This window comes from Ochotona curzoniae, unplaced genomic scaffold, assembly GCF_017591425.1.
Source record: "Ochotona curzoniae isolate NIBS_2020 unplaced genomic scaffold, NIBS_Ocur_1.0 contig_430, whole genome shotgun sequence".
In the NCBI taxonomy this organism is placed as follows: Eukaryota; Metazoa; Chordata; class Mammalia; order Lagomorpha; family Ochotonidae; genus Ochotona; species Ochotona curzoniae.
This window is the reverse complement of record NW_024466219.1, coordinates 6,287,567-6,315,200: the sequence shown is the minus strand read 5'-3', so window position 1 is coordinate 6,315,200 and position 27,634 is coordinate 6,287,567. Positions and strand designations below refer to the sequence as shown.

At 40.8% G+C, this 27,634-nt stretch overlaps 1 protein-coding gene across 1 annotated transcript; it reads right to left on the bottom strand.

The window, feature by feature from the left end:
- Nucleotides 1-987: 987 nt before the first annotated feature.
- Nucleotides 988-27,170, bottom strand: RGS13 (regulator of G protein signaling 13). Its single transcript, XM_040985192.1, has 5 exons — nucleotides 27,044-27,170; nucleotides 19,887-19,955; nucleotides 15,554-15,615; nucleotides 2,564-2,730; nucleotides 988-1,465 (listed from the first exon to the last, which is right to left on the bottom strand). The coding sequence occupies exons 2-5, from the start codon at nucleotides 19,949-19,951 to the stop codon at nucleotides 1,283-1,285; spliced, it is 477 nt and encodes a 158-aa protein (XP_040841126.1). The 5' UTR covers nucleotides 19,952-19,955; nucleotides 27,044-27,170; the 3' UTR covers nucleotides 988-1,282.
- Between the last annotated feature and the right edge of the window lie 464 nt (nucleotides 27,171-27,634).

Below are 27,634 nucleotides of genomic sequence, written 5' to 3'. Positions count from 1 at the left end.
TTGGCGTATGTTTCACTAGGCTTCCTTGGTTTCTGAGCCAGAGAGCCTGCCATGAGTTATCCAGCTAGCTCCTTGGAGTGAAAAGCACGACAAACAAAATGTGACCTTGTGAGCCACAGGGCATCTGTCTGTGACCAAGATTTCTTGATTCTAGTGTAACGTGAAATCTCATGGACTAAAGGACACAGAATGATGAGAATGAAGAAGCTCTTCTGTTTTAGATCAAGAGACAAATCTGTTTTACTTTTCACAATCAGGAGTCAATTCTTCAGGAATATAATACTTGCAATTTCTAAAATACTTTATATAGGGCAGTGTATCACTTTTTATATTTGTAAATATTATGCAGAGCTTCTGAATTTGTTCAATGTTTCAAACTGGCGGACAATATAAAATGTGATGTTATTGTGAAATGTTTTTAATTGTTTACATTTTCCATGCAAATTGCTCTGGAAAGTAAAATACTGCGTATTGTCACTGTTGTGCCACCTGAAAACATCTGTTTTCACTCCCGAGCATAATCTCCCAAATGAGCTGCGGAAATCCCCGTGAGTCGAGCCGTCACTCAACTAATGTGCATCAGCACAACTGGGGAGCAGAGCTGGGACGCAAACCCAGGCAGCTGACAGGGGATTTCTCACACATATATAAGACATAAAATATATAAATAAAATATAAAATAATAAATAAAAAGTAAAATTTAAAAATATTATCATTTGTGATAGTTGCATAGGTCCTGGGATTTCCCTTATCCCCTCCCCGTCACTGTGTTCCCCTATATTACTATAGTATAGTTCTTCATAAACAGGCATGTATGCATCATTGTGGACATGGACAATGGCAGAGTCCAGCATCCTATTGTCTAGATATAGTAAACAGTTTCATTGGGAGTCCATCTGTGGAAGTAGAGATGCATACTACACTGCATCCTCACATCTGAATATGTTAGCCTCCATTTCACAGCTGCTGTACATCCCCTTGTATGAAAAATCAATAACAGGAAGAAAAAATAACACCATGAAGCTGAATAACATGCTTTTGAATGACTAATGTGTTACTGAAGAAATGAAAATCAACCTTCTTGAAGAAAATAATGCCATACATTTTTTTTTATGAGTTCTCAAATGCATCCCTTTGGAACTGTTCCTCTCGTGGAATAAGAATTGAAATTGTAATTTGATTTCTCTTTCATTGTGACTTTATTTCAGATTCTATGTTTCTCTAAAAGGACAGTGTCATTACTGTCAGCATACCATCTTCGATTTACACTTTTGAGTGATAGTCAAGAATTGTTGGCTTGTATAGTTTTCAAAAGTTCTTGGTACATTTCTGACTTTAGAAATCTTGGATACGAATCCATGACCATGTGCATGTACACTGTTTTTTGAGCTTCTTCAAAACATGTCTGAGTGGGTTCCTGAATGTTCCTGATGATGGTCTCTCTTGTCGAACTGTCAATGTTGATCTGAAAAGTGAATTACAGGCAGAGGAGGTAAACATAATTTAATATATTATGTAGAAGATATGTAAATATCTTATGTTAGAAATGAAAGGTTTTTGTTTATTCCTCTCATTTTCATTGGAATAGAGTAATTTTGGTTACAAGTTAATAGGTGTTAAAATGGTTTATAAGATATAAACATTTGGCTTCCAAAAATATAGGTATCTACCTCTACATCTGAAAAAGAATGAAAAAATCATGAGGTTCAAGGCCAGAAGAGTCTCAGAAACCATTGCTTACTTAGAGGATGTAAGTGGTTTATGGGTGAGAGCCTCCAGGCAAGAAACTTTGGTAGGTGGAGGTTTCTAAGGAAAAAGGAAGGAGTTGCTTTTCCGAATTTCTTCCTTAACATTCACAAGTAATGCTTTAACTGAGTATGTCTTAACATGGGAATGCGGTAAGGAGCAATGGAGAAGTGAGTGGAGATGTGGTCACTTAACTAAGCTAGCTAGTTTCCATGCACGCGTTCTGGGGAATCAATGTGGATCTGCCTTGAATGGTGGAAATTCTGTATGCCATCTCTTCTCCTTATCCTCTGAGTGGGAGTTCTCTTTCCCTCATTCTTTGTCAACCAGAAGTCCCAGTGTGTCTGTTTCTGTTGGGACTTGTGTGTTACCTGCATTGGTACCAGTGTGAGTGTCTGTTGGGCCTGCTTGTTTCAGTGCAGGTGGACTGTGATGTGCAGGCATAAACTGACAGTACCACAGGGGAGTCTCACAGGTCTCTTTTGAGATTAACAAATTCTTCTGGTAAGGCCAGTTCTTGTTACAAGGACTTTTAAAAAAATATTTTTAATGTTCCTGGGCATTACTGCAAATTAATGGAAAGAGGTTTTGGAAGCAGATGGCCTAGTTTTGAATCCTGATGCTACCACTTTATGGTGATGTGTCACTCGGCAAATTAGTTGGCTTCTCAGATTCTTGGGTTTCCTTATCAAGTAAGCGATGCTGGTTTGTATGATTTAGGAGTGTAACAACTCCTAACAGGTGAGATGGTTGGCAGGTGTTAGTGCCCTCCCAGTGATGAATGAAATTCCCTTTCCCATCCTTGTTGGAGAGTTACCTCTCTAGGCGACTCTGGTTGGATGTAAATTCTATAGAGCTTCTTTGCCTTAGAGATTCTGCTCCATCGTGAATCAATTTTCTTGTAGGTTTCACATGCCATCCAGAATTTAATGTTCTCATCGCTGTGCTCCATTTTAAGGTATGCTGAATAGACCACTGGGCCATCTAGAAGAGATGGAGATAAGAGTTCATGAGACAAATCAAAAAAATCTGAGCAGCATTTAAAACATTTTAAAACAAAAATTCAAACAGATGCTCCTACTCATGTCATAAGCAAATATGTTAGACGTACATCTTTGCATATCACACACTGGGGTCTGTGCATTGGAAGCTTGCTTAACTAATGCCAGTCATTGGTGAGGTCTTCTGAGTCACTCTGAACATAATGCTCACCCATGAGAATGGGCCCAGAGCGGACAGGTCAGGCTGTGTCGCAGGACCTGGAGAAGGAACTCAAGCTGGACAAATAGAGCTCAGATCATGGAAGTACATGGGGGATAAGTGCAGGATTTAGAATCTAAGTAGGCAGGTCAAGATTGAAAGAGAATGTCCAAGTCATGTAGAAGTAATGCTCCCATCAGGGTGTCCGGCCTGTCAGGACTCTGAGTTGGAAACAGAGCAGGACAGCATTGGGAGATGAAAACCTGAACTTTGTACTCATTTTTTGTTACAAGCCAGAAAATAGGGAGCTTATTCTGAAACTTTAAATAACTTATTCCTGAATATTCTACTCAAGAGATTGGTGCTCTATTTGAGTGAGAAAAGGATGAAATACGGATTTGCTTACGTAAATTGAGAAGACAGAAGAGACATGTTCATGCTATATATAGTGTTTGCTTTGTGCTGGAAGAATGAGGGTGGTGCATTTGGGACTGCCTTTCATGCTCTTTTCAAACTCGTCACTGTGATCAGTATTTCTGTGACACAAGATGACACGTGGTGCCATTCTTAATGCGGACGGGAAATGTAGATTTCTCTTGCCCGAGTCAGAGCTGCAGTGCTTATCTTCTAGCAGTATATGCCAGGCAAGGCAGCATGTCTTAAACCATGCATGCGATCCTAAATGTGTGTTAATTGCAGTATTCCATTAAGGACATGTCCAAATAAAAATTAAGCCCTTTTATTTCCAGTATGTAGCTCCAGGAGTAATAAATTTCATAATTATATGAGGATATCATTTTACACTAAGAATTCCATTTTATTATAATTCTGCAGCTTTGTTTCTGTGATACTAATCATTTCTGATTTCTCTACCTTTCCTGTGCTGTATTATTATATACATGGCTTAAAGTAGTATATGCCATTCTAAATGTGGGAAGCATTAATAAAGTAATAACATGGTTAAAATGTGATATTTCTTCTTTCTATGATTTTTTGGCTCATGTATAATGCCTAGTTAAGCTGAAATTCAGTCGCCTACACATCTGTAAAATAACACCCAAAGTGCCTTATTGGCATTATAGTGTGAAAACAATTTTGTTTCAGTATCACTCTTTCATACTTAATATCTTACAATGAATGCTTTCTGCTCTTTTTCTTTGAGACAGAACACACTGTACACACACATAAACACACACACGTGCACACCCTCATGGCTCTTACCACCTGATTCACTCTCCAAGTGCCCTGAACAGCCAGGTGCCTAGAGCTCAGATTGGACTGAGTTCCCCGAGGAGAGGCAGACATGCAATATTTGAGACATCCAGTATTCCACAAGCACGTTAGCAGGAAGCTGGAATTTGGAGCAGAGCCAGAACTCTAACCCAGGAACTCTAGTGTGGGTCGCAGGCATAGTAACCAGTGTGTGAACTGCAAACCAAATGCCTGCACTTCCTTTTTATTTTTAATGATCATAAAGGGTTGGGCTGTATACACTTGTCCCTTGGTATTTAGAGTGCATTGGATGCAGGTCTAGAGAAACCAGAATCAAAGGATGTTCAAGTCCATTTTGTAAAGTGGTATTTGTTTGCCTTTATCCTGCACAACCTCATTTGTTACACTTTAAAGCATTTCTAGATTATAAATAAAACCCAATACAATGTAAATACTGTGTAAATAATTGCTGTACTGCAGTGTTTGGGAATTAATGGCAAGAAACAAGTTTGTGCATGTCCTTGCAAATGTACTGTTTTGGATCTATTGTTGGCTGAATTCATAGAGAATCTGGATTTCGGGGGCTGGTTGTATATTATAATAGCCTCATACTATTTGTAAACATTTAGAGAGTTTCTTCCATATTGAAAGTTTTGATGTATGAATTCTTACATCTCTATTTTGTTATAATTGATCTAAAAGGAATGCAATTTCTTCCTGAACATGTAATATTTTGTGAGACTCTGGAGACGTATCATGAAATTGCTTCCAGCAGGATTTTGTTGCTTTTCATTCCTAACAGTGGTCACTGCACACCTGCTTCCGCTCTACAGTTCAGTGGGATGACACCAAGGACTTGCAATTGTTTAAATGAGTTAATGTATTAATGCTTAAGCATCTTTTCTCTTCCTGTTAATTTCATTTCTTCCCATGAATTTGGAATCTTTTTCCATTTTCTTTTGTATTGTTTTTTCCCTTGCCATTTGCACATTTCTGTTACATTTGTTGCCTTATTTCCTGTTCTCCTAAATATCTTTGTTCATGATTTTGAGGTATATTTAGAAACAATTTACTCTGAAAAAGCTTATGTTTATGAGTCTGATTCTGCTCTCAAACTGTTCTGCTCTTTTTACTAGTGAAGAATCTCTTAAAACCAGGGCTGGCCACGGTCTTCTTTGATCTCTGTTCAGTGCTGCTTAGCTTCTGTGGCGATAGAGCCACACCTTCTGGTCATGACCGTGGGGCCCACTGGGACACAACGTATCTCCTGGCCATGGCTGTGGGGCCACTGGGACACAGCGTACCTCCTGACCATAGCTGTGGGGCCACTGAGACACAGCGTACCTCCTGACCATGGCTGTGGGGCCACTGGGACACAGCGTACCTCCTGACCATGGCTGTGGGGCCACTGGGACACAGCGTACCTCCTGACCATGGCTGGGGAGCCCACTGGGACATAACACACCCCCCTGGCCATGACTGTAGGATCCAGTTAGACACAACACATTTCCTGGCTGTGACTGAGGGACCCTTAGGACACAATCACACCTCTTGGCCATGGCTATGGGGGCTCTTAGGACACAGCACACCTCTTGGTTATGGGTGTTGGGCCCTTGCGACACAACCACACCTCCTGGCTGTGGCTGTTAGGCCCTTGGGACACAACCATGCCTCATGGCCATGGCTGTGGGACCTGTTAGGATATAGCTGTCTACCTTTCCAGCTCTCCTTTCGTCTGTGCTGTGTCCACTTGGTTTGAGCCTTGTTCCTGGCCAAGCGGCAGGTCACCCTTGAGCATATGCAATTTCTTTTGTGTGGTTGGCTACATTTATGCCCTAACCTAAGATTCAGGCATCGCAAAAAATTATCTCCCCATGTTAAGTAAATGTTTCTGTTAGTTAATAGTACCCAGCATCCATGCATTTCTGAATCTAATTTTCTAAGTGGACGTGCATATAACATATCAAGTTTATCCTATTTACTGGTTGAATCCCATTGTGCTCCCACTCAGTTTTGAGTACCTTGTGCATGAAAACTACAACTAATCCATGAACACCCATTCCTTAGAGCTTGTACACTGCCTCATAGCTGGTATGGGAGTAGAGAGGTTTGTTGATACAGGCTTTTGGGTCCATCAGACCTTTATATTTTAAAATAATGCTAAAGATCTTGTAAAGGAAAGAGCCAGGCCCAAATTATTTAGCTTCTGAGAAGCACTAAAGACAAGAGAGTATATCTGCTACTATGTTTTGGCTTTCTAAGAGTAAGCAAAAAGTACTAACTTAACAGTAATATCTATAAAAGGCCAGGATTTTTCACCTTCTGCAAGGTGAAAAATTCTGACAGAAGCTGAAGAAAACAAGAAGTGTTAAATATAGAGCTGAGACAAGGCAGTGTGGCAGTAACCATGGCAACAGTGACGGTTAGCAGAAATTAGAATAACTGATAGTGTAGCAGACTGCTAATCCATAGTGAGAAGCAAAGAATTGCCAAAAATGAAGGGAAGGAAGAGATCGTCTTCTCCTCTAGAGTCCAAATGCACGCGAGGGAGCAACAACATCCATGTGTAACTTCTGAGATCTGCCTTGTTCCCTGAAGTGGATGAAAAGGTACCAACCAGGCTAGATAGTTCATTAATATGGAGCAGTCTCCTCCATCGCCTTCAGCAGTGTGGAAATCCTACTCTGTTCAGCCTAGCATTTCCAAGGTTATCTGACCTTGATTGTTATAATTTAAAAAATGAGGAAGCATATACACAATATTCAAGGATGATTTTGATCAAATCGAAAGATTTCTGCAAACTGCGTGTTTCCAGACAATTAGTTATCCAGAATGGCTCAACTGCATGTCTGCTCTGCCACTGTGCTGTGGCAATGTGGGCAGGTCAGGGCACATAAACAGTGATGCCTTCTCACTGGAAATGGTTACTGCAAAATCAAATGGGCACGCAACATTGCCTACTTATCTAATAACCCTTCCTTAAAAAACTGACCCTTCACAGCTTTTGAAATCTCTAGAAACTCTTCTAACTTCCATACTGGAGGAATGTGTCCCAGTTCCTTGAAGGGCTGCCCAGACACTTTTTTCTCACTTTCCACTACTTTTGCTCTCTGTGTTGCTTTTCATTTGTGTTTTGATCTTTGAGTTATCTCTGTCTTCGGCGTCCTCACTCTCTTCCTCGCTGATGGTTGCCATTAGGCATGCAGATATGTTGCTGTGTGTTCTAAATAAAACCAGTAAATGCTATAATGGCTATGTAATATCTATCTTTGAGTCTCTGCTCTTTTCTCGGCTGATCTTCACATTAAAAGTTTATGTGAATTATTTCCTATGCTGTCTGTCTTGTCCTCTGTTCTACCCATCTCCATAATGTCTGACAAACTGCATAAGGACTAAGTAGCCCATGTGCCATTGATTTCTAAATTTCCGTGTCCAGCGGTAGTTGCTCTTTGCTCATCTTGCTTGGCTTCTATGCAGTCTCTGCGATAATTAACAGCTCCCTTTGTGAGCACCCCCACCTTTTTTTTTGGCTTCTATGAAAATTGCTTTCTTTTTTTTTCTTTTTAAGATTTATTTACTTGTTTAAAAGTGTTACAGACAGAAAAGGAGAGGAAGAGAGTGAGAGAGTGAGTATGTGTGTGAGAGGAGAAATAGAAGGAGGGAGGGACAGGAAGAAAGAGAAACATTGATCTTCCATCCACTGGCGAACTGCCCAAATGACTAGGAGCTTCTGGGTCTCCCACGTGGATGATAGGGATCCAACGATAGATGGATGATAGTGGATAGATGATAGTGGATCATCTTCTACTCCTTTCCCAGCTGTTATCAGGGAGTTGAGCTGGAGTGAGCAGTTGAGCATGACCCATTGCCCTTATGAGATGCCATCATCTCAGGAAATGGCTTTATCAACCATGCCATAGTACTGGCCTCTGGCTGCTTCACTTAACCCTCACTTTTCCCTGGATTTGGAAATGTCAGAGAACACATTAGCTTCCTCTCTGGAGTTCTGCTCTCCTGTGTTTGCACTCCTCTGCTAAGTAATCTCAGAGCCCTATGACTTTACATCTATAGATTCTCTCTCTCTCTCTCTCTCTCTCTGAAAGACACAGGGATGGAGAAACACTTTCCAAATGCCCACAATAACCAGGGCTATGCCAGGAATCTAGAACTTAAAACAGATCTTCCAAATAGGTGCAGGAACCCATATGCTTGTCCCATTACCGCTGACTCCCAGGGTGAACTTTGGCGGGAAGGTATAATCAGAGTGGAGCTCAGACTAGAACACAGGCTCTCCTGCAAGGATGGACCATCCAAGGTCATCGAACCTTTGCACAGACACCTTCCCCAGGCACGCCGTGACTCTTCTTCCTGTCCAAGTTCTGCTGCCATCCTGCTTTGTCTACTCCACCTAGTTCATGCTTACTTCACATTAGTTGACCTGGTTTCCTAAACTAATCTCTTATCTCCAAATTGAAAGGTAATATGTGTTTCTCATGGACTTTTTGGTGTTCTTCAAAACAGAATTGGGGGATTTTAAAAATGATTGCTATTATTAAATATTTATTTGAAGGGAAGAGAGAGGGAGGCCAGTGACAGAGGGGAAAGGAGTTGAATTGCCCACCTGCTTATTGGCTTGCCAAGCAGAGTCTTATGTTTGTCTTTGTCATAGCATGTGGTTTTATTTATTTTTAAAACTTGCAACTGCTTTGTGGAATCACTCATTCATGTGGCGGTTTGTGTCATCCCTCAGTGGTGCACATGTGGCCTTCTTTTTCTGTTATGTCCCTGTGCTTGGACCATGTGAACATACTTGGCAGGAATGAAAGAATCATTAGTTTATGTAATCGTCTTTCTACTACGTGAAACACATCTCACTCAAATATTTGTGGAGAATCTCATTACCTGAGATTAAGTTAATAAGATTATTCCTGATATTTTATGACATTACAAATTTTGATTACTTTACCAAAGTAAAGTAATACTTTACTTTATTTCCTGTGTTCAGTGACTTTAGGTTTAATGTCATTTCTTAAGCACTTTTTAAAATCTTTTCTGGTTCCCTCTAGAGAATTCTGTTATCTCTTTTTTCGGGTTAATCTTCAGAAATACCCATAGGGTTTTGTTTTGGGGGGTTCATGTTAGTGACACTAGCACTTGTGATGACAGTGTTGACTGTAATGCCATATTTTGGTTCACTATGCAAGTTGAAATCTTAGCAAATTTATGTATATTTCTTTATGAATTTAAAAATTAGCTCAGGCAAGCTTTTCTTGATGCATTGAATATAATCACTATTTTATATCTGCTTGAAAATAATTTAGTTATTTCCTAAAATCTTGATTGCTTTGGACATTGAAGAGCATTTTTGTCATCTTTATGCTTTGGAATGTTGCTATGGATCTTATGTTGTTGTTTAATGCTACTAGTTTCCCACTGAGGAATTCCACACTATTCCTTCACTCAGACACACCTGTTTATCTCTACTGAGCTTTCGTCTTTTAAATGATCTGCAAACTGCTGCCTATAATGCACTTATACAGCATTTGATTTTTTTTATTAAAGGCTGTTATTTTAAAAAAGGTGTATGTTTGTTCTGCCATTGAAATTTCAGTTAATGAGGCTACTTTAATCACTTTTTTCCTACTTTTCTTCAATGTAGCATAAGTGGCAGACTTCCTTATTTACTTCTGGGAGATTTTTGGGTTTTAAAAAAAGTTTATTATTTGAAATGTAGATTAACAGAAAGAAGGAATGAAAGAGAGATATCTTCTATCCAATGGCCAGAGTTGAGCTGATCTGAATCCAAGTGAGCGGAGTTTCTTCCAGGTCTCCCACAAGGGTGCAGGACTTATCTAAGAAGTGTTTACTACCCCTCTGTTGAGTGAACACTGAGCAAAAATGCACACATTATTTGAAAAAAAAAATCTTTAATATTTTAAAACAATTTGTCAAGAATATGTCATTAGAAGACATCTAGAATGGATCTCAGTGACCAGCATTCATAAGCAATGACTAATGTTTGAACTTTACTGTGTTCTGTTCTGGAGGCTCTTGGGTCTCCTTTTTCTGATGATGCTGTTGGACATAATTGTGCTGTACTCATTGCAGCATTATGTAATGTCTCTCCAGTGAACATCTGTCAAACCAGTTTCTGCTCATTTACTGCTCAGACCCAGCTTGTCTCTTTCCATGTAGGTTTGTGAACGACATGGTCAGAGAAACAAGGTTCTAAGCTGTGTAGAGTAAGTACCTGCCAGGACTGGCGTGGTGGCATAATGGGCTTCTCTTTTGCCTGTAGCGCCAGCATCTCATTGGGTGCCAGTTTAGGTCCTGGCTGCTCCACTTCTGATTCAGCTCCCTGCTAGTGGCCTGGAAAAGCAGCAGAGGATGACCCAGGTGCTTGGGTCCTGTGGGAGACCCTGGAGAAACTCCTGGCTGCAGGCTTCATACCGACCCTGCTCCTCCACGACAGTCAATTGGGTAGTGAAGCAGCAAATGGAATACCTCTCTGTTTCTCCCTTCCTTTTTTTTCTGTAGCTCTTTCAAAAGTAAAAGGAAAAAAAAATAGGCACCTTCCTTTCTTAGTCTAACGGATGCATTGGATTGTTGTTCTTGGTTGATGTAAGCGTGCTTTTGTTTTCTGGCATGATTTGCTGTTTGTATTCTTTCTGGTTCAGTGCACCAAATGGAGATTTACTTTAGCACTTATTGACTAATTGATTTTGAATTTTCACAGGACAGTAATTCAGTTTCTGGCAAGATTTACTGTGTTTCTGCTGGCTTTTGTAAAAAGTGCTGTCTTCATGCATTAATCTTTCTCTATAGTTTGCCGCTGCTTCTGATACTGGACCTGTAAATTATGTGGGAGTCAATTTGCAGCCATTGACAAATAGCTCTGTTCACTTTGTTCATAAGACCTTCACAACTTGCAGGAAAATTGGTACGAAAGAGTATTACTAATATTGATTCTGCATTTATTCGTTGAGCACATATTACATGTTCACTAATTAGCATGTGCTCAATCTTTCTAGAGGATGAAATGTGAATAGGAAGCAGTGTGCCCTGTTGGAAATGTCCCTGAAAGCTAGCTACAGTTAGGAGCAGTCTGTAGGGAGCCTGTTTCTAAGAGCTGCAACCCTGTTTTCTGTTAGAGACAAGCAGAGTGTGTCGAGGAGACAGAGTTCGCAGCAGGAGAGGCGTGGAGGCGTAGGAAAGGTGGAGGGTCATATTGGTGCTTCGCCTGGTATCTGAAGGAACATAGGGAAGATGAAACTTAGAATATGAATTATATTAGTCTTGAATATCAAAAATTTGGGCTTTTTTATATGAATAAGGAAAATGAGGGATTTTCAAAGGTATTTTGTTATTAATAAAAGTAACTACCAAATATTGCATGTCTAACTTGTATAAGAAATTGAGCAGAGTTTTTTTATAGCTAGCCTGTACAATAATGCTGGGTAGATGTTTGATATTCTTACTACTTACATATGAAGAGTTTGGAGCTCCAAGAGATTAATTTGGTAGTGTTATAAAACATGGATTGTAGAAGGTAAAGACTGTACATTACTAGCAGAAGATGAGTTCTGACAGTGCACCACACACATAAACACACACACACACACACACACACACACATGTTTCGTCCTTCCATTTCATGTTCTAAAATTGGCCCAGAAGATTCATTTTTAAAAATTCACAATTAGGGCAGGCACAGTGGCTCAATAGGCTAGTCCTTGGTTTTTAAGTGCCAGCATCCCATGTGGGCTTTGGTTAGTGTCCTGGCTGCTCCACTTCTAATCTGGCTTCCTGCTTGTGGACTTGGAGAGTGGCGGAGCAGGGGTGCCTCAAATCCCTGTGCTCGTTCATTTTGGAGGCCTGGAGGATGCCTCTTCCTCCTGCGCTCAGATCAGCTCAGCTCCAGAGGCTGTGGCCATTTGGGGAGTGAACCAGCAAATGGAAGCTCCTTTCTCTCTCTCCTTCTCTTTGTAAATCTGCCTTTCAAATAAAAATAAGTAAATTTTTATAAAATTCATGATTATACCATAAATTGTTTCACAAACCATGTGGAATACCTGAAAAGTAAGAGGCATAGTTCATTATTACATCTGAAAATTCTTGGCCACAACTGCTGCTAGGAAAATTCTGCTACAAAAAGTGGAAATGTTTGCACTGGGCCAACTGCTCTTGAAAGTAGGTGCTGGAACCGAGACAGAGTGATTTAGAGGGAATGTCTGTGTCAGGCCAAGGCACCAGCCCAGGCCCCCCACCTGGGCTGGACTAAATAGCATCACCCATCACCTGCCAGCACATGCAAAAGCTGGAGTTAGAGGGCATGTCTGGTTGGGCGGGGGCATGGTGCCTGTTTGTGAATGTTGGTGTAGGACATTAGCCAAGTTACCTTGGGCCACAGCACCTACCAGAGAGTGGGAGAACCGGATCTGGGGGCAGATTCTTTAAGTACTTGTGTCCTTGCCTCTGAGTCTGCAGCACCCACCAGTCTGCGTGAGAGCTAGGGGTAGTGATGAGCTTGAACTAGGCTGGACCAGGGAACTCACTCACACTCATGGAAGTCTGCAGTTGGAAGGAAGCCAGGATGGGCTGGGCTTAAGCATATGCCAGCACATGCAAAGGCCAGCAAGGATGGCATACCATGCCATGCAGGGTTGTGTTACCCGCCTGCACAAGAGAGATCTAGGCATTCTAGGGGAACTTGAGAAACTCCCCTGCTATGCGTCCCTCATATTGGGGAGCACAAGAGTCTGGGCTGGTGATGAGCCAAGCCAAGCCAGGCTGAAGCACCCATTAGCATACATGTGCACTAGGTTTGGGGTTGGGCTGGTCCAGGCCAATATGCAGCACATGCTGCCATGAGTGAGAGCCAGGACACAGTGCAGGCCAGGATGGGTTACGCTTCAATACCAGCCAGTTCACATGAGGGCTGGGTGTGGGTCTGTCTGGGCAAGGCTGATACACCTACTGGAAAGAGCTGGGACTGGAGTTGGGTCAGGCTGAGCCAAGCTGTGGCATCTACTGGCAAATGCTGAGAGTGGGTGAGGCCATGCCAGACTGGGCCGGAACACCTACCCACACACTGAAGACCTTGGGCTAGAGGTGGAACTAGTAGGGGAACTTCAGGATTCCCCTTCTGAACTGCTGTTTCCACTGGTGAGTTGAGAACTGGGATTGGGGTGGGTCTGTTGGGCAGGGCTGTAGCACCTGTTGTCTGGTGTGTGGGCTGGGTGTGGCATGGTCCAAGTTTGTCTAGGCTGCTAAAACTGCTGGCACAGACAAGAGTCAAAATGCATGTAGTTTGACCAGGCTGAAAGCAGCATCTACTTAAAAGTGCATAGGGGAGCCTATGGCAGGCTAGGCTGGACCAAGGCATCACATTTACTGGTTTATGTGAGAGATGAGGCGAGGGGAGGCTGCATCCACCAGGTTGTGCATTGGCTAGTGCAGGTGACAGACTGAACTAAACACTGCATTAGCTGGCACACACAGGTAGGTCTGAGTCCTAGACCAGGTTTCTTGGGAGATGCCCCACTAGATCATTGGACTCAAACCCCGGCTGCAGGGAATATTGAAATAAATTCTAACATTGGAGATTGTGTATTGAGACCGGGCCTTCTTAGTTGCTGATGCCTGTGAAGTGAACAGTATGTCTACATGTACATGGAGGACGTGACTGCCAGCTCAGCTAGGCCAGTGGAGGATGTCAATTGCTTTGTCAGGGAATAGAAAGCAGAACAGATTACACAGCTCTCCTGGCCAAGCTTTGCAGCATGTTCCTGGGTCTATGGATGCACTAAGGTGGATTTTGTGAACCAATAAACCTTGGGAAGATTTTCTCAATCCTGATGCAAAGAAGCTGAAAACATCTCAGAACTAACAAAAACACTCAAACACCCTTGGAGCATTCCTTCCACATCGGGAGTCTCTAAAGTGTCCTCAAATGACTCCATCATCCCCAGCTGCTGACGTAATTTGCCAGCAAGGAGCATCCTCCCCTCTTTCCCCTCAGCAGACACAGGAGAAAAAAAGAACAGAATGGAACTGAAACTATTGTCCCACCTGTGTTCCTTCATACCCTGACCTTTCCCAACCTAAGCAGAAATGCATGTGTATCCTTCTCTACTGTGTAAAGAATATTTAAAAAAATAAATTAAAAACATAACAAAAAAGCCTAAAAGCAAAAAGTGGGAGCTTTAGGTGGTGTGCCGAGGCTGGAGGTATAGATTCTGGCACCAAGGGAGGGGCCATGAAGTCAGTTCCAGAATTAAGGTGACTCAGCAGGAAAATTGAGCTCAGAATGCACACCATTGCTCTCTGGGCGAGACAGGTCAGCTGCGCTTAGACCAAAGAGGGTCACTTGAGTGAAGGAGAGTATGTTGTGGCCCTGGTGCACGGCCAGTGGCCGGAGGAACAGGAGCTATCCTGTCCGGAATAGCCAGCATGCCCCTAACAAACATCTGTCTCTCACAGCTAACTTCCCTGCAGTAACTAGCTTTAAACATATTAAAAAGTTCATCTGGTAGCTGTTACTAAGGGATCATACCGCTATCATAACTTAAGGAAAACCAGGAGGGAGGAGCTGGAGAGAGAGGGAAGAGCCACTACACCGACAAATTTTGTGGTGAATAATAAACATACGTGAGTAAAAAAAAAGATTTAATATTTACAAAGAGCCAAAAAGGGGATCATACACTGAAAAGGCCTTTGGCAAAAATATAGATCTATAGAAAAAAAGCCTGAAAACACTTGAGGGGGACTAACTTAAAAAATGGAGTTCAACAGAATAAGCCGTGTGAGTACGTGTGCCCAGTACCTTTCCTATTCGGTATTGTCTGGCGTAACTTGCCAGCTTTGCACTCCAGAGTCCTCTTCGCCTGACTGGGCCTTCCACCTCATGGCTAGCTCCTGCTGGGGCCTGGGCACTCTGCCTCACACGCATTGCTGTTTCAGAATCCTCTGCGTGTTGATACTTAACCATGCACCTATCCGTGGATCCACCAACGGTCTCATGTAAGTCAGACACTGGTAAAACCGGAAGCAAACTTTGAGGAGAACGTTTATAACGTAAAGACTAAAATCTATTGTTTTAGTGACTCTGAGAATAGCAAACTTTCCCTTTAAAAAAAAAAATACTAACTTTAGAAGAGCACGTCTCGGGGCATGTTACTATTTAAGCATATTCTCCAGGGATTTTGCACATACACTTGTGAACAAAAGAATCGTCCCAGTGACTAATCTTGTCTTCTTTAACACCAGAGAAAAGTCGTGGGTGACACAGTAAGCTCACGTGTCCTTTTTCAGCTGTGTGAGTTGTCACTTGGAAGGTTGTGCGAGAAGGGTTGGATACCAGAAAGAAACTGGCTAGTTATTCCATCATACTTACATTTTGTAGCCATCAAATTTTCAAAAGACTGGGCCCACTGTAACACTTCCTCCAAGGTAAGGCTTTAAAAGGAAACAAAAAATGTTGATAGTACTAAAATATTCTCGATTTTGCTGAACTGAATGATATTATCTGAAAAATATTACCAAAATAGATTTACATTCCATTTTTGTCTGGTTTGGAACAAAAATTGAACTTCCTATGATCTCTTACATTTTACTTACACTACCTAAATTAAAAATTAGAAGTAGTATATACTTGAAATTATGATAAAATAAATTCTAACAAGATGAAGGGCCAAGACACCAGTAACTCCTTAGTCTTCAATTATGAGCATTAGTAGTCTGATGTCTTTTTAAGATTTCTTTTTGATTATATTTGTGTTTTTTGTTTCATTTTTTTCATTGGAAAGTCAGATATACAGAGATGAGGAGAAACAGAGAGGAACATCTCCCGCCCGTAGCTTCTCTCCCCAAGTGGCCACAACAGCCAGGAGCTCATCCGGGTCTCCTACGTGGGTGCAGGGTCCCAAGGCTTTGGGCTGTCCTCATCTGCTTTCCCAGTCCACAAGCAGGGAGTTGGATGGGAGGCAGGGCTGCTGGAATTAGATCTGGCACCCATATGGGATCCCAGCACATACAAGGCGAGGACTTTAGCTGCTAGGCTGTCGTGCTGGACCCATATTGGTGTGTTTTTAAGCAAGAAGTACTTAGGCTGTGTGTGTTGTGTGTACTGTATGTGTTGGGACTTCTAGTAACTGTTACCTATACTATCACAGTTCTTAATCATTTATCATGTTACAACTTGTAATTATAAATTTTTAATAAGCAATAGTATCATTTGTAGTAAATGCATACTCTGCAAGCAGACAATGGATAGATGATGCGATTACTCTCATTTTTGATTTTATTTATTTGAAGGGCAGAGAAAACATCTTGTATTCACTGGTTTACTTCTCAAATATTAGCAACAAGTTGGTTAGGCCAGGCCAAAGCTCAGTTCACGTTTCTGACAAGGTGGGCAGGGCTGGGAGTAATGGAACTGTCAGCTGCGTCCTCTGTGGGTGCACCGGAGCAAGAGCTGGGGTTGGGAGAGGACTGGGCCCCACACTCAGGTATTCCAGAGTGGAAGAGGCAGCTAATGGTGTCCTTACCACCAGGCCTCACGTCTGCTTGAATATTTATTTTACCTTTAAAGGTCAAATATTGGGCTTTTCACAAGGAAGTTAGCAGAAATCGAATCCCAGTGGACCAGGAAGGTACACATTGTTACGGTCCTTCATGCAAATAACCAAAGATGTGTATTCACACTGTGTACTTCTGCCCCTAGCAGTCCATTAGGGATTTAGGGATTCTCCAAAACCTACCTACATTTACTCTGGAAGAGTTACAGTGAGAAGAAAAAATCTTCTATTGGATGGTTCATTTTCCAGTTGGCTGTAAGGGCCAGTGTGTGGCCAGGCAGAAGACAGGGGCAAGGAGCTTCTTCCAGGTATCCCATGGGAGGGGCAGAGGCCCAAACAGCCGCTTTCCTCCTTTTTACCAGGCCATCAGCAGGGAGCTGGATCAGAAGTGGAGTTGCAAGGACTTGAACTGGTTTAGATATGGGATACCAGCAGCCTTACCGATCTGTGCAGTAATGCTGCTCTCTACATTTACTTTTCAAACAGTAAATAAATACAATTATGCACCTTATTTTCTTGATATCTAACTTGGATATTTCCTTGGGTAATTACTTGGATAATTATTTTGGAGTTTTGGTGGCACTAAGTTATGTTATTTGTTGGGTTCATTTACCCTAAGTGCTGTAAAGCTATTTACCATTTAGAAATTTTTGTGAAAGATGCTGCTATTGAAGCTTCCTTTATTTTTCTCAAATTTATAAAAATGTATAAAAAGGGAGCAGTTGACATGTATTTCAAATACATAGTTTTAAAAGCGCAAAGCTACTTTCCAGCTTTTATTTTGGTGAGCTGTCATTTTGTGTACAAGTAATTTAATGTTTGTTTCAAAGTAGTTAATGTGTTCATTGACATTCAGTGTATGGAAATTTCTAAATTTTCCTGCTTCCTACAACTAAATTTACATAAAAGATTATTGTAAATGCAAAGAAACACTGTCCTTTGGCTGTGGTTTGCAAGTTATCTCAGTAATTAATTCAACAGTGGATCAGCCGTCAGCATTAGCAGGTTCTTAACACAGTGAGAGATGGTTAGAGAGGTTAAAAACTGACCTGATACATGGAAAATTGAGAGCCTTAAAGCAATCAAATATATTTTGGGTTTTTTTGAAAATTCAGGTGGCTATTGCTAGTTTTGGATGGACTATTTGCATCAGTATGGAGGCTTAACACTGTGCTAAAATTACTTTCAGAAAATATTAATAGTATGTTAAGATTAGTTTCAGGAAATATTTCCACAAAGTTATATTGGACTCAATGCTCCTTGCTCTTGTTCAAACTTACAAGGTTCTTTAAAGTTATCATTTCTTAAGTACCAGGAAGAGGCAGGTGTTTGTGCAGCAGTCACACTGTTGTTGGGATGTGCACATCTCTAAGTGCCTGGGTCCTGGTGGCCCTGCTTCTGATCCAGCTTGCTGCTAATGTGCACCCTGGGAGGGAGTGGCTGCGGCTTAAGTGCTGACGTCCCAGTTGTTAAACACAGACTGGGTTCTGAGTTCCTGACTTTGGTATGCCTGGTCTTGTTCTTTTTGAACATTTGGGAAGTGAACTGGCAGGTGGAAGATTCTCATTCTCTCTCTCCTTTTCAGATTAAGTGAAAAATTATATATACACATACGTATACACACACATATATATAATATGTATATTTAAAATTTAGTGAAATAGAAATAGCTAGGCAGGGATCATTTTAGGCCTTTCTGCTTTAATCTTGTTCTCTAAATAGGAAAGAATAAACATCTCCACCAGCAAAAATGCCATCACTGTGTGGGTTAGCTTAAAATTAAGTGTTGGTAATGACTGGTAAGAGAATTCCTTTGACTCTAAGATTCATGAGATAGATTGAGAGAGATCCTGATTATAGTAACTATGGTTGGGGATGAAGTAGTGAGATGAAATTTGCTCTTAATTTCTTTGTATCTCACAAGATTCAAACTAGCACATGGGCCTCCAGGTGCTTTTATTAGGATTAGTCTAAGAACTGTCCTTATTCCCCTGAAATACCCGAATTTACTGATAGTTCTCCACTTTTGTATCCTTTTCTTTCTTCTGGACAGTGGATACCAAACATATACAGGAGCATTTGGAGACAACATGACATTGCTGATAAGGAGGGAAAGAGTGGAATCTGATAGTCCCTGGTTCTACTTCTATTGCTGTATTTAATAATTTTGGTATTTCTGAACTTAAACTCCCACTTTGTTATCTATGAAATGGAGATAATTGTGAGTATCTCATAAAATTATGGAACCTAATTTAGGTCATGGATGTATCACGCCTGCGAAATCTGAGTTGCCTGGCAGCCTTGCATGAATGTGAAGGATTGTTTCTTGGCTTTCCTCTTCCTCCATGATGGATATGCAGGACAGGTAGTAGGAAATACAAGCTCTGATGGTGAAACTCTCAGGAACTCAGCAAGAGAAATGAGAAGCTGCTTCCATGTCTCGCTAGGCCATGTGGGTGTAATCCAGCTGTTAAGCTCTTGTCTTGCCTTCCCTGCTCAGCGCTGTAGCATCCTCTTCCCCGCAGTGGCTACAGGCATTTCTGGACATGTTGATGTTTCAGTGGAGAAGCACGCATGCCAGAAGTTATTCTCACACTGGAAGTTGTGCCAGAATTGAGGTCTTGCTGTGGAATAGGATAACCCAACCAACATCTTCAAACTGGGAATTATATGTGGTCCAACTGAAGAGTGGTTACCTTTCTCAGGCTTTGTTTTGCATTGTAATTGGTCACTTTTCTCATTCAAATGGCTGTATTTTTAGTGATGGCAAAATATGGCAAACCTGGAATTTGGTAAGCATTTATCTTTTCAGTTTTGTCTACATTTCAGGGTGAAAGTTTCTGACACTTTATACATGGTAGGTTTTAATTGTGAAAGCATGTGCATAAAAAGAGTATCATTTCAGCAGAAATAATATAAAACAAAGATTAAAAAATGATAAATGTAAAATCATTTAACTTGCTGACTTGTCAAGTATAAATTATAGTAAATATTTAATACAGATTCTTAGTGTCATACATGATTGCTCTTCTGGTGGAATTACTCATATGTAAATGCAAAGCTTTTTCTCTGAAAAATATATTAAGGTGGCATTGTTTATCCCATGTTAAATATTTCAAAACATACTTACAGATTTTAAATGCTACTTACTTTGAAGGGGGCCTTTTAGATTCGTCTCTGCACATTTTACAAATCCAACAGTTTCGTCTATTCATTTTCCTAAAGAAATACAGTATTTTTTTTATAGTTTAGTAATTTAAAATAATTATCTGTTAGGGTTCTAGTTTTAAAAATCATATAAAATTATACATCATGAAAAGTAAGCATGGACTCTTGAACTGACTGGGATGATTTACCTGGTGGAAGAAGGGAGGGGAGGGCGACAGGTGAACCATTTCTTAGATTTCACAGTAAACGACTTTCGAACTCATCTGATAGGATTTGGTAAAGAGGCACAGATCTCTGTAAAAGATCGTTCCATTTCGAGGTCACTGTCCATCATCAACCCCCAATGGCTCCTTTTTGGGATAATTCTCATTTTTAGAAAGCTTTCTTAATACATCCTACAGGATTTTTTCTTTATAATTAGATAAAATGGGTAAATAGTCAAAGAGTAAACTTCCTTAAGGGTTGATTATGAGATAGGAATTAATCATCTAGTTCATGCGTTTGAAGTGTTATTGCCTTGACCTTAAAATTCAGGGAGAATTTACTCAGCCAGCCCAGGCACTGTTTGCATAAAAACAGATGTCATAGAGGTTATCAAACTCAGGATTGAGGAAATAGCTTAAAAATCTAAGAATAATGAAATTCACATAGTTTGATGAACATATATATCACTTATATACAATGAATTATGGATAAACAAATTTTTATCAGCCTTTGCTGACTCATAAAAAAAAACTTTTTTTTTTTTTTTGTGCTAAGTTCTGCTTGCCAGTAATCTACAGAGATCTCTCTGATGTTCCCATCCTCACTGACAATAACATACATGAGATGGGGGCTTTGATACTGGAAATACAGAGGCTGTGAGTACGCGTACGAGAACCTGGTTGATGTGAGAGTGGTTAGTGAAGGCATCCGGTAAAGCATTGTCAGAGCTGGAACTAGCAGGATGTGCAGGAAAGCGCGGAGTGAAACAGGGGCAGCTTGGGTAAAGGTTAGAAGGTCACGTCCTTTTGGAGGAAAGAAATTTAGTTCCTGAGTCAATCTGGAGGATGGCAGAGCGAGCGAGCCAGAGAGTGCGAAGTTAGAGAAGGCAGCAGAATTAAGGCTGCATCAGTAACTGTGTTAAAAAAATATTCAGTGCAGTAAGAAAGTGTTGGGGGGTCAAGTTGTAACAGGTAAGAGCCAAGTACATTAAACTATACAGGCTGTGAATGTTATGGTTAGGAGTTGGAAAATGATTGCAGATTTAAGAATTGGGAGTAGCCATGTTCATGTCTAAAGCTGGGTTGTGAGTGGAGTGGAGTGGACGGTGATGTAACAGGGAGATCAAATAGGAGGTGACCAGAGGAGTCCAGCTGAAGGATAATTAGAGTGACCGATGAGTTGGAGGGAAGGGAATAGCTGGCAGGTATTTTGGAGGAAGAATTAACAGAAATGTCGGTGGCCTGATTATGAGTCTGGCACCTTAGATCACTCGGCCGTCCTGACACTCGGGATGCGCTGATGTTGGAATGTGAGAGAAGGGAATGCACTCACGTGCGTGATTTGATTTCAAGGCAGATGAGGTTGTGTGCAGTTTTCCCAAAATGCATAGAGTATTCCCCCATAAACTGTTTTAAAAAGAGAGAATAAACTGAAAAATTAGGTTCCCTAAGATGAGAGACTGAACAACACCACCAGTGGGGATAGTAGCTGTGAAAGAGCTGGAGTTTGCAGGGAAAATCCCAATAATGAGGCATTAAAAAATAGGAATATGTTCATTAAAAGTCACAGAATGAGTTCTTGAGTGTTAAAAAGCTGTGAAAATTAAGCAAGGAAAAGATTGAAAAGTACTGTTATATTTGTTAACAAAAAGATCTGTTTCTAGAGGGCGTCATTACAATGAAGCCTGCGGTGTGGTGGGTGACATATCCTGAAGTTATCAAACGATTGTCACGGGCAGAGACAGAAGACAGAGCAGCAAACAGCGGTTGGAATTCAGAATGTGGAGATTGGAAGAAGTTACTGTTTGCTCGTGTTTGGACGTAGTGGAGAAAATATAGGTACCAATTAGCACATGTGCAGATCTCAAGAAAAAAATTCCAGGAGGTATGATCTGATAGATTTCAGATTCTGTGTGAATTTACCCTGTTTAGGAAGCTGATGAAGAATAAGAGAATTAAATGCACTCAAATCTTCAGGAAAGAGCAAAGTGCAAAGGGAGTGGAGTGTGGATTAGAAATGAAGGCTCCAATTAGCTTCAGCAAAGGAGAGTTTTACTAAAGAGATACGTTTCTGTGTAAGGCTAGGTTCCCAGCGGCTGTAGATGTAAAGGTGGTAGACTCAGTTTCATTGACAATAGTAATCCATGGAGGTCTCTTCATGGCAGTGTGAGAATTTAACACTTTCTGGAAAGATGAAAAGCATGAAGATGACGAACACTGACATAGTTGAGGCTAAGCAAGCCTTGGTGTTGACTGGCCGTCTCTAACTGATCCTGGTTATAAGTGGCTTCAGAAACACATTCACCGAGGGCGAAGTTTCCTGTATCCTCTTTTGTGTGATCACTGAGATAGTCACCCGGGGGCTGTCTGCTTATCTCCCAGCAGCAGGGTGATGGAGAACATCCTTCCTGCATTTCACTGTCAGTGTAACGAGCTAGAATGGCTGGTTTTCTCCTGGCACTTGATCTCTTTTCTACCTTCTGCTTTAAACAACTTTTAAAAATATCCTATTACAGCCTCGCTTGATCAACTGTAACTGTGCATACATGTTTTCTACAACTCAGGTGTATGTGTATCTAAAGATTATTATGTTTTGTAATTTTAGAGGTGTCTCTTGCCCAAAGCAGAACAGCTTCACTGTGCAGAGCAGGCTGAGGTCAAGCACAGAGCGGGCCATCGCAGAGGCAGGCCCTCCAGTTCTGGGGACTCTGGGGACTCAGGAGGGCTGGCGGAGTATCTGCCAGGAGTCCTGGGCTCTGAGCACAGACAGGTTTTTGAGTTCAAGCACTTGATAGTTGTGTGAACTAAGTCACATTAAACTCTCAAGTTCCCTATTTCTTTTTCTCTGAAACAAAACTGCAATGATTAGAAAAATACACATATGCTGAAACTTTCTGTTTCAGTTTATTTACACTTTCTTACACTCTGTCACTAAGGGAATATTTGTTTGTAGATACAGAAAACACATTCTCTTGGTGTGTATCCTGCTCTCCTTTAGATTCCAGTGCAGCTGGTATGTTTCTGTTGATATGTTACATTAGTGATTGAGTCTCAGCTTTGAAAGGAGTTGAGTTGGCTACAGGGCTTTTGCTACATCTGGGCCTGTGCACCCCACCAGAAGGGATGTGTTCGGGCCTGAAGGGCAGAGGCAGTTTTGAACACTGGAGAGGAAGTGGATGAGGGGGTGGGAAGGTCACAACGTCCCTTTGCGCAGTTAAGTAGGCTGTCCCCTTACAGAGATGCCTGGTCTGCAGGGAGAGGCATCTGTGATCCACATGGATGACCCTTAGTAAGCTGGGGGACCCCGCGGGGTTTCAGCAGAGGGTGCAAGGGACTGCCTCTAATGTAAATTCTGCCAAGGCTTTCTAGAAACCAGCAACAGCCCTGTGCTCAGCTATTTGCTGCATAGGAAGGTTCTTGGATACCAGGTACTAAATCAGTTAGGGATGCTGGAGAAGGAATGAAGTGTAAATATATAAAAATCGTGGCACTAATATTTCCTAGTTGATCTAACCCTACAAGACTGTAAATTCCCTGTGTTATTTTCAAATGTTATTTGATAATCCTGAAAAGTGGTTGTGTAGTATTCTAAGTCATACATATTGCAGATTTATTAAATTACAAAACACAAGTACTACTTAATATCATAAAGATAACAACAATTGAAGAGATTTAGTGATGGAAGTATGTAATAATGCATTCTTCATAGAATAACTAGATTACAAAAGTTGTATTTTATAAAATTGTCTGGTTTTACATTCCCTTAAGATATAGGACATGTTGGATACTATCCCAGGAGCTGGGGTTGGGCTTCCAGACCACTCCCCAATGCCTAATACCCCGTTGCTTGTTCTCTGAGCTTGCCTGGACTGAATGTCTGCTCCCATACCGGTTTTCCTCCTTAGTTAACCGCTGGCTTCATGCCATCATGCATTCCTACTCTACTCTAAAACTTCATGGGGCACTGCTCTGTCTTCATGTTGCCTTCTATATTGAAACAAGAGTGAATCCACAGCTACACAACCCAGATCTTGTCAAGCAGGTCTTATGGATTTCCTGTGTTTATTCCCTCTTCCAACCATAATACTGATAAAGCCATTGGAAGTGAATATAAAAGACTTAGCAAGGAAGAGAAAAAGGATTAAACATGGAGAAAGAAAAGGACCCAATGTTTCAGGAGTATTTTTGGAAGAAGTAAAGGAGAGGAAATGAAAATTTTCTTGACTTATAAATGAGCAGAGATAATACAGGCTTTGTAACTTCATCTGAATAAAAAAACGAGGAAAGTGTTATTACAGGAGGCTGAGGCAGTGGCTCAACTGGCTGACCCTCTGCCTGCTAGTGTCAGCTTCCCTCATGGCTGCCAGTTTGTGTCCTGGCTGGTGTACCCAGCTCCCTTTTTATGGTCTGGGAAAACAGTGGAGGATGGCCCAAAGTTCTGGAACCCTGCACCCACGTGGGAGACATGGAAGCAGCTCCTGGCTTTGGATGGGCTCAGCTCCAGCCTTTGTGGCCATTTGGGGAATGAACCAGTGAATCGAAGATCTTTCTCTGTCTCTCCTTTGTTTAAATCTGCCTTTCCAATACAAAATAAAATAAATCTTAAGGAAAGAAAATAAAATTAAAGTCTGAAGACAGATAATTTCCAAAATTGCTAGTGTCTTAAAAAGAAATATTTGCAGTTCTGAATTCAAGGGTAGATAAATGCTGTTAAATACATTCTTAAAGAATTTATTATTAATTATTTAAATGATAAAATTAAACAATTCAGCTTCATCTCTAGTTTATTATATCAAAATATAGAGTGGAAGAGTGAAAGCCTTCACAGTTACACATTTGGAACGGTCTTTTAATTCAAGAAACAGAGAAAAAAAGGGGAAACAGACATTGCCCCCATGCTCTGATTACTCCCAATACCCACATCAGTTGGGGCTGGAGCAGCCTGAAGCAGAGAGCCAGGCTCTCAATCTCCATCTCCCAAAGGGTGGCAGCCTCCCAGCTGCTTGTCGGATGCACCTGCTGCTCCCAGGGTTCCCATCAGCAGGAGGCTGGGTTTGAGGTTGAGCACACAACTCCATCTCAGGCATTCTGAATTAAGATGAAGGAGTCACAAGGACCAGTGCAACTGGTAGACCCAGCACCCCCTCCCCCCCCAGCTGAGAACGTTTAAGAAATATTTTTGATAATCCCCCAAAGTGCAAATCTTAGCTTTTCTAATTCCTTAAGAAGTGATACTTGTTGGATTTAAAAAAACTGTATATGTGTGTGTGTGTGTGTGTGTGTGTGTGTGTGTGTAGTTCTGTTCCTGGTGTTAAACTGCCTCTTGGGATACTGGCATGTCATGTTGGAGTACTAGTTCAAGTCTGTCTACTCCGATTCCAGTTTGTTAAGGTACCTGGGAAGGCACAAAGGGTGGCCCGAGGACTTAGAACCTGCCATCACGTGGGTACCCAGGATGGAGTTCCTGGATCTGGCTTTGGGTCCACTTGGCCCTGGCTGCTGAGACCATTGGAGAAATGAAGCAGCAGTTGAAAGATGTCTAGGATAAGTCTTTGTCACTCTGCCTTCCATATAAATAGATTAAAAAAAAGAGGAGAGGAGTTCCCAATGAAGGAATGACCCAAAATCAAACAATACATACTAATATTCACATATCTGGGCCATCATTATATTGTGGATAAATTCAACAAGTTTCAGATCAACAACCACCATTTCTTTTATGTTGGTGGTTTGATATGTGAAAACATTCCTCTGTGCTAAGAGTAAAACAATAAAAGCAAGCGAAAAGAAAGGATTTTTGTGTGCTTTCTAGAGAATGCACATTTTGCAAGAAACTATAAGTCCTGTCTGAAGGTCTAAGTAAATAATTTTTCCAGTCTAAATGCTGGATTATGGTTATCCCAGTTTTTGATTTATTAAATATTTATGTAGAATTTTATTTATTTTATGTGACTATTATTAAATTCCTATGTTATTTGTATTTCCATTGCTTTTAAAAATTATATTTCCTTTGCCTATCTTTTTCCAATACCCTCTTAGTTAAGCCGGTGTGCTCAATCACCCCCTAAGCATAGAGTACTTTAAGCAGGTTGGTTTCTCATCTGATTTTGCTTCCAGTGCTTTCTCTTGATAGTCATTTGAAAGAAAAAATATATTTTACTGATGAACTTAGAGTACTTGTAAATATGTTAGTGATGACTTGAAATGAGTATGTGCTAAGCCAGAAGAAATAAATTCGATTTTATCTAACATTTAAATGAAATCTTCCAGCAGCGTGAAAATATAAGATTTTTCTTAAGCATTTTGACATGTTAATACACTTTTATTATCCTGATAAGCAATCAATAAGTTCTTTTGTGTATATAAAGTATCTGCATTTAAATATACTTGTGATATATCATGTTAGATCAAATACAGAAAAATCTGGAGAAATTTACACTTTGTGAAGACTGATTGTCTTAGCATGCAAACTTTGTGTCCCTTCAACAGCAAGCACCTTGTGTATTGGGCATAATTTGAAGGGATGAAGAAATTTGAAAGAAGATTATCATTCCTTCAGGTAAATTTCACAACCATGCGCATGTAGTCAGGAAGGGTCATAAAAAGGGGAACTGATCATTTGGCAAATGCATGACTTTAGAAACAATTCTCAAGTGCATGATTTAGTAATGCAGCTTTACATAAATGCACATATGATCACAAAATACATGAAATAAAAGCATATACCCTAATCTAAAACTGTAATGTTTCCTGTGCCACCCAACTTAGAAAATATTTGTATCTGAGGTGATCATAAGTTTTAATTACAGATAGCCTAAGCTAGCGCAGGAATAGATCTACAAGGTTTGGTTCACTCTGAGCAATCCTGCTGTTGGAAAATATCACTGCCCACTAATTGTTTATAATATATATTATTTAATAGAATCTCATACTTACAAGTGTATCACAATGAGCGGTCCACCATGCTGTGTTCTATTGTCTCTTTGTGATGATCCTTAGACATGAGTTCCGGAGTTTCATAAGACTCCCAGCATTTTATTTTTCTAGGCATGAAAGGACTTTGCTGTTCGTCTAATTACCTTCTGTGGCACTCTGGGCTTGATATGAATGTTCTGCTTTTACATACACATATCTATGCAAAGAGAGGTTCTGTTGACTATGGAAAGTAGTTCCGTGGGACTGCACTGCCTTGCCGATAAAGGAGCCGTTATCTAACATCAGAGCCTCTGAGGTGCTCAGACGATCTCGAGCCCTAGCTGCATGAAACCTGCAGTATTACAGATTCTGTGTCCAAAATAATGTGCTTTTCTGGTTTTAGAAAATGTATAGCCTAAGGTAAAATCCCGTTTTAAAACAGAAGACTCAGTAGGCCATCCCTAAGTACTTGCCACCAAATTTTTGAGAACTATCGAAAGTGAACTATTCGGAAGTCACATTACACTGGATGTGGAACAGCTGAAGAATAAAAATGGTTGATTTTCCATTTGCACTCTGTATCATCCTCCTGTTTGTAAACGTGTGTTGGAG